The 2,514-nt window shown below is 50.8% G+C and overlaps 2 protein-coding genes across 2 annotated transcripts in view; both read right to left on the bottom strand.

Moving 5' to 3' along the window:
• Window positions 1-1,934, bottom strand: part of RADIL (Rap associating with DIL domain) — an 81,424-nt gene extending 79,490 nt beyond the window's left edge. Inside the window, exon 1 of the mRNA XM_077758841.1 lies at window positions 1,868-1,934. The gene's annotated coding sequence lies outside the window, so the exon portion shown is untranslated. The remainder of the gene's footprint in view (window positions 1-1,867) is intronic.
• MMD2 (monocyte to macrophage differentiation associated 2) overlaps window positions 1-2,514 on the bottom strand; it is a 30,970-nt gene that overhangs the window by 2,692 nt on the left and 25,764 nt on the right. The window contains exons 6-7 of the mRNA XM_077758764.1: window positions 2,224-2,226; window positions 1,868-1,937 (exon numbers count right to left, since the gene is read on the bottom strand). Coding sequence (XP_077614890.1) covers window positions 1,868-1,937; window positions 2,224-2,226 — 73 coding nt within the window. The remainder of the gene's footprint in view (window positions 1-1,867; window positions 1,938-2,223; window positions 2,227-2,514) is intronic.

Here is a 2,514-nt window from a genome sequence, read left to right as displayed (position 1 = left end):
AATTCAAATTTTTTTAAGTTTTATTTATTTATTTTAAGAGAGAGAGAGAGAGCAAGCATGAGCAGAGGAGCAGCAGAGAGAGGGGAGAAGAGAGAGAATCCCAAGCAGGCTGTGCTGTCAAGCGCAGAGCCTGATGCGGGGCTCGAATTCACGAACCATNGTTTAATTTAATATACACAAAATTTTTAAAAATTTAAAAAGAAATTTAAGTAATTTTTATTTAAAAACTTAAAAATCTTTTATATGAATTACATAATTTAATATTTAATAGATAACTTAAATAAACATATTTAAACAAAAATGAACTTGGGGGGGTAGAAAGCAAGATTTACAGATTTATCTGTAAGAATAAATATAAATCATAGGGAAAATGCTGAGCAAAAGGACGAATGGGGTCACGGATTAAAACACAATTAAGCTACAATAAGTCAAATGGTTTGGTGCCAGGATAGAGAATCCCCTTGATGACACAGGATTGAAAAATCGGGGGCGCCTGGGTGGCTCAGTCAGTTAAGCGTCCAACTTCGGCTCAATTCAGGATCTCATGGTTCATGGGTTTGAGCCCCGCATCGGGCTCTGTGCTGACAGCTCAGAGCCTGGAGCCTGTTTCAGATTCTGTGTCTCCCTCTCTGACCCTCCCCTGCTCATGCTCTCTCTCTCTTTCTCTCTCTCTCTCTCTCTCTCAAAAATAAATAAAACACTAAAATATTTTTTGAAAAAATAAAGAATTGAAATCTCAGAAGTAGACACACATATATGTGTGAATTTAACACTTTTACGGAGCAGTTTTCAACAGCACAGAACAGAAAATACTGGCTAAGTATTTGGGGAGGAATCACCATGTACAGGAGAAATGAGTCAGAAGAAAAGTTACCAATTAAAGGTTAAACCATAAAAGAAATAGGAAAAAATACGGGTGAATATTTATGTAAACTACATAAATAAAAAAATTTTATGTAGATCTTCCTAACCATTACCACTTAGGGTAAAACCCATGCAATTAAAAAAAAAAAACAACTGTGAGATTGGACCGCATATCATTTTGACACCCGCCAGTAATAACAGTGTAAAACTAATAAACTGCTACCTGGCCTAGAGAGGATACAGGGCAGGCTGAATTTACTGTACCCACCTCACAGATGGGGCAACTGAGGCTCAGGGAGGAGATGGGGTCCATGCACGGCCACCCAGCTGCTTCTCTTCGGCGGGGGGAGGGGGGCTCAGTCCTCTCCCTGGAAGGCTCTGCCCCTCATGGGCTGGGCCAACCCGCCCGGACATCCTAGTCCCCACGGTCTGAGGTTCTGGGGGTGAACCCCGGCCCGGCCACCCCAGGGCTGCACAAAGCACGGGCGGCTGCTTCTGCTCACATGTCCGTCTCCAGGGACGCCCGGGTAAGGAAGCTGAACCCTGCTGGCAGGCCTCCTGCGCCCCGTGTGGGCTCAGAAAGCGTGCAGTGAAGGAAGCTAGTTGCCCTTTCTGCCCCTGGTTTGGGAGCTTAGGACACAGAAACACCAAAGGCGGGTAATCCTCAAGTCCTGAGCCTCAGCTCTGCCTCCAAGCCCAGGGATGTTATTATTACAGCTGTAATTTAGCGACCGGGTACTCCCCTATGTCCCAGGCACCGTACTAATCCGTCTCCGTGGGATTTCATCCTTAAACACACAGCAGGGCTGAAGTGAGGAGAGTCACAGCTCACTGGAGGCTGGGCAGAGTCGGTGCTGCAAAGCCGGGGAGTTGAGCCTCCCCCACCCCGGATTAACCTGCAAGCTTTACAGCCTCCCTAGGCCCCACCTTCCCCATGTGCCAGGGGAGGGGGTCTGACTGGACAATCCCGAGAGTCACCCCGGGCCGGGTGGGTGGCACTTACCATGGAGAGGATGACCAGGGCAGGAAAGAAGCCCATGACGATGTAGCAGAGTAGCTCCACGAGCTTGTACCTGGGGGGAAGACAAGCCATCTGGGTCCCGGGACAGCATCCCGGTGGCAAACAGCACATGGCTCCCCGTTCCAGGTAGGAAGGGACACCCTGACCGAAAGAGTGAGAAGGACTCCGCCCTCCGCCCAGTGCTCGGGGGCTCAGATGTCGCCCAGCTACACGCAGCAGGTGCTCCTGGTTTCCATCCACGAGATGACAGGCCAGGGCTGCCAATGCTGCGTATGGCATGCGTGCGGGCACCTGTCACGCTCCAGCCGGGGACAGTGACTACCATGTCATCTGAGCACCTTCTCCCGCTGCGCCCAAGCAGCCGCCCTCCATCCACCCGCGTGGCCTCACTGACTGACACCTGTGTGCCGGCCCTGGAGGCTCCAGGAAGTCAGCTGTCCCCTCTTGCTATTTCTTTCCTCACTCGGCAACAGGCAGAAGTAAAGGGAGTCCCCTCACCTGCTAACCCACTTGAGGGAAGGTGGCTACGCCAGACAGAGCTGTGCCCTCATGCTGCGGAGTCATCTCAGGGTCTCATCTCCCCGGAGCACGGAGGAGGCCCCGCCCCCCTTGGGTTCCCCCCCCCACCC

The sequence above is a fragment of the Crocuta crocuta genome, unplaced genomic scaffold (genome assembly GCF_008692635.1).
Source record: "Crocuta crocuta isolate KB4526 unplaced genomic scaffold, BGI_CrCroc_1.0 scaffold273, whole genome shotgun sequence".
NCBI lineage: Eukaryota > Metazoa > Chordata > Mammalia > Carnivora > Hyaenidae > Crocuta > Crocuta crocuta.
The sequence above is the reverse complement of the archived record's forward strand: the minus strand, read 5'-3'. Positions and strand labels throughout refer to the sequence as shown.